At 20.1% G+C, this 3,904-nt stretch overlaps 1 protein-coding gene across 1 annotated transcript; it reads right to left on the minus strand.

Annotated features, from left to right (window-relative positions):
• Positions 1–134: 134 nt before the first annotated feature.
• On the minus strand, positions 135–906 carry PGO_001995 (Pv-fam-b protein; the record flags this gene model as incomplete). The annotated part of the gene is made up of 2 exons (XM_028691049.1): positions 135–686; positions 817–906. 2 exons carry the CDS (start codon positions 904–906, stop codon positions 135–137), a joined length of 642 nt encoding a protein of 213 aa, XP_028546850.1.
• Positions 907–3,904: the final 2,998 nt, after the last annotated feature.

The raw sequence follows: 3,904 nt of genomic DNA on the forward strand, positions 1-3,904 counted from the left end.
TATATATGTATATATATATTAACGTTGTTTGAGTAAAATTACAAGATTTGAGATAGGGAGGCGCAGACGCTAAAGATGCGCAAAATTAACATTAAATATTTGATATCATGCAAATGTTTAAAGTATCATATAAACTAATTATATTTATATATATTTTTTAAAGAGTAAAAGTAATCATGAAATCTTGGTCTAAATCTCCCTTTTTTTACTACGTCGCGCTTTAAAAGTTTTACGAAAATATATATAAGGATACATATAGATAAAGCACAAAAAAAAAAGTAAATATTAATTAAATTTATTTTCCATTCTAATCCCTTTAATAAGAAAAAACATCCCACCAAATATGTAATCATAGGTGTAGTCAATATAAAAAAAACTGTTTTTAAAATTTTTTTAAGAGATTTGTTTAAAGGCATGTCATGATCTTGCATAGTGTTGTGTATTTCGCTAAACGCCTTGAATAATTTTTTTTCGCAGTGCTTATCCAGTTTTTTTAAGGTGCTCTTTTTTTTGAAGAGTTTATTTATCATTAATTTTGGCACATCCTCTTCACTCGTTTGTCTATTTTCTATGTAATCATTTGTTGAATGACATTTTGCTTCAGATATTGATAATAACTTATTTTCCTTTAAGTTAAATGGATTATCGAATATATTTACATTATAAGCTGACTTATTAAGATACGCCTAAAATTGGATATATATAAAAAAATTTTGGTTGTAAAAATATTGCCTGTAATAATAAGAGATTATGTTAAAAAAAAAAAAAATAAAAATCATTAAACAAGTTAAGAAATTTGAAATATTATATTTTTACATTATCCTTGTGACAATGGTATGCTTCTACGAAAAGAAAAATTGCAAGAATTCTAATAAAACGTTGAAACATAGAAAATTTTGCTGCCATTGTATTCTTCATTAGTTTATTATATATTCCATAATAAAAGGATAAGGCAACAATTTATATATTTAAAACCTATGAGGACAGTACTGTTTTTAATTATTGTAGACCTATATGTTATTAATGCTTCAAATATTTAATTAATAACATTAAAAATTTTATATGTCAAATTTTTTTTTTAATAGAATTTACAGTGGAAAACAAAAAATAGTTTTGTTAACGTTTAATTTGAAAAAATATATAAAATACAATGGGGCATTCTAATAAAATTTAGCTGAATTATAAATAAGTTCTGAATAAATTTATTGTTAAAAAAATTATAAATTAAAATGTTATTCTAGTAATATTTATTTAAGCAAATAATGGAATAAGTTGAAAAAAAAACAAAAAAAATCATACTTTTTACTTTTAATGGACACTGTATATGTTACATATATTAAAAATAGTACAGAGTTAATAGAAAAATTATTAGTTGCTAACAGTTATAATAAATGAATTATATAATTCTACATATTTTAAAAAAAATCTTGATCTGTTCATATTACAACGGGATCATTTGTTGTTCTTTGTTTAAAATAAAAATTACTAAAGTCTATTTTTAAATATATATATAAATATATATTATATAACATATTTTTAAATTAATAAAGTTATAAAAGGATTTATTAATTGTTTCATAAATTATAAAATAATGAGAATTTAATATTATTAATAATGCTCTACATATTTATTTATATAAGACATAGAAAAATTCTCAATAAGTTTAATATTTACATTATTAAAATAAAATTTACAATAATAAAAATTTTTTATTAACAAAAAAAATTAATACACTATTATTTTTAATCGTAATTTATTATAAAAATGACCATTTTATTATATGTGACAATTAGAAAAAAAAAATATATAGGTAATTATATTTGTGTGGTATTATTGTTTGCTACATATAATATGACTATGTGAACAATATTTGCATATAATTATTCATATTCACAAAATAAGTTAAATAAGAATTAATAAATATGATATATATATAACGAAACTTATGAACGCTTTTCTGTAAATAATGTTTTTTTTTTTTAGTATTTTTAAAAAAAAATCCAATTATGATATTTACATGCATGCACTCTGAAAAAAATTATTTTTAGGAAACAGTTAGAACAATTACTATTGATAACCTTACGGAATATGTAGAAATGAAATTAGTTTGAATAGTACTGCCTCTCTTCTGCATTATTTTTATAATACCCCTAACTCAATTATGAGTTTTAGGATAATGATAATGAATATAAAAAAGGTTCTTATTTTTTTACAACACATAAATTTTTATTTACTTCATATATATTACATATATTCTAAACGGTAATTTAGAATATTATAAATATAGATTGAAAAATATTAATGTTATAATATATATTATTTTCAAATAACATATAAATATATATTGTATAATGATATTTCCTTACGTTTGTAATAGTTATTATACTCCCATTTAATAAAGAGGGTCATTTTGTTATTTCTTGTAGGATAATCCTAGAAAATTTTATCTAAATTAATGTATTAAATACATATACATATATTTATTTAACATTTCTTTTTTAAAATAAACTAATAGTTATTGTCCCGTATTTTTTCTAAAATCAACTATATAATTTTATAAAAACCATTAATAAGAAGTATCAATATACACCGAAAAAATTATAAAGTAGTGCATATTTAAGTCCATCCATTTATACATAAAAATTTTACTCTTATACACTGATTTGTAGAACATATTATGTATATTATTTTGTTTAATATATTGACATAATATTTTACCTGTACGGCACTCTATTTTAGTTATAATAATATAAAATGTTTGTTTTAAAATAGAGCATTTACTTAAGTGACACATAAGTTGTATTCAAAGTGATATAAATTACTATAATAGTTTTTCTATTACTAATAAAACTTCAGGAATTATAATTTTTTAAAATCTGTTAGATGACATTTTTTTAAAATTTTTATTTACTAACTTTTATATGACGTATATACATTTTTTTTTAAAACTTACAATAAAACAAATTTTTATAAAGGTATGTTAATTTCCCTACTTTATTATGCTGAATTTTAGGTCAAATGTTGGAAATTTTTTAATACGTGAAAACAAATGATAAACAAGTCATAACAAATATTAAATTAAAATTTGTGAAAACATATTTTCTTGTGCAATTGCATAAGAAAATATAAACTACATAGTTTCGAATATTAAGAGGAAATATTAATGATAAAGATATGTATATATTAAAAGGAAAAATGGATAATATGCTATGTAAGATTTATTATATAGATTAATTCCAATACAGTTCTAAAAAAAGTTGAAAGGAATTTAGAGAGCAATAATGTATATATACTTAATAAGCATAATTCTTGCAATTTCATACATAATGTTGAGAGATATATGTATAAGCATTTTTAACAATAAATGAGTTTTTCTACGCTTGTGCGTAATGTATTCAGATATGAAATCATAACAAAAATAATATGATATACAGAAAAAAAAGGAATTGGTACAACAATGAGTATGCTAATTATATACATTATTAGTTACCTTATAATATTTAAATATTACTCATGCACATTTTCATAATTAATTTTATACCAATGTATATTAAAATACGTGAAACAATATGGTAGTCTATAATATATCTGTACTCAAGTTATAATTTTACAAATAACACACGCATAAACATAAAAACAATATTTGTGCTAATTACATGAAAAACTATAAAGTTTATAAATTTTTATAAAAACATAAAAAAGTATATATAGCTGTAGACATCAATGAGAATAATATAATATGTAAATATCGGATTTGATCTGCAAAAGACATTCAAGAAATACTATTGTAAAAATGCCCAATTGAAGTATAAAAAATAATAGTATTTTTTTTAAACATAACTATTTTTATATATATCTTCAGAAAATTTGCTGTCGTTCTAGGAATTTGATATGTAAATATATA

The sequence above is a fragment of the Plasmodium gonderi genome (assembly GCF_002157705.1).
Source record: "Plasmodium gonderi DNA, contig: Pgo-contig_211, whole genome shotgun sequence".
Taxonomy (NCBI): Eukaryota; Apicomplexa; class Aconoidasida; order Haemosporida; family Plasmodiidae; genus Plasmodium; species Plasmodium gonderi.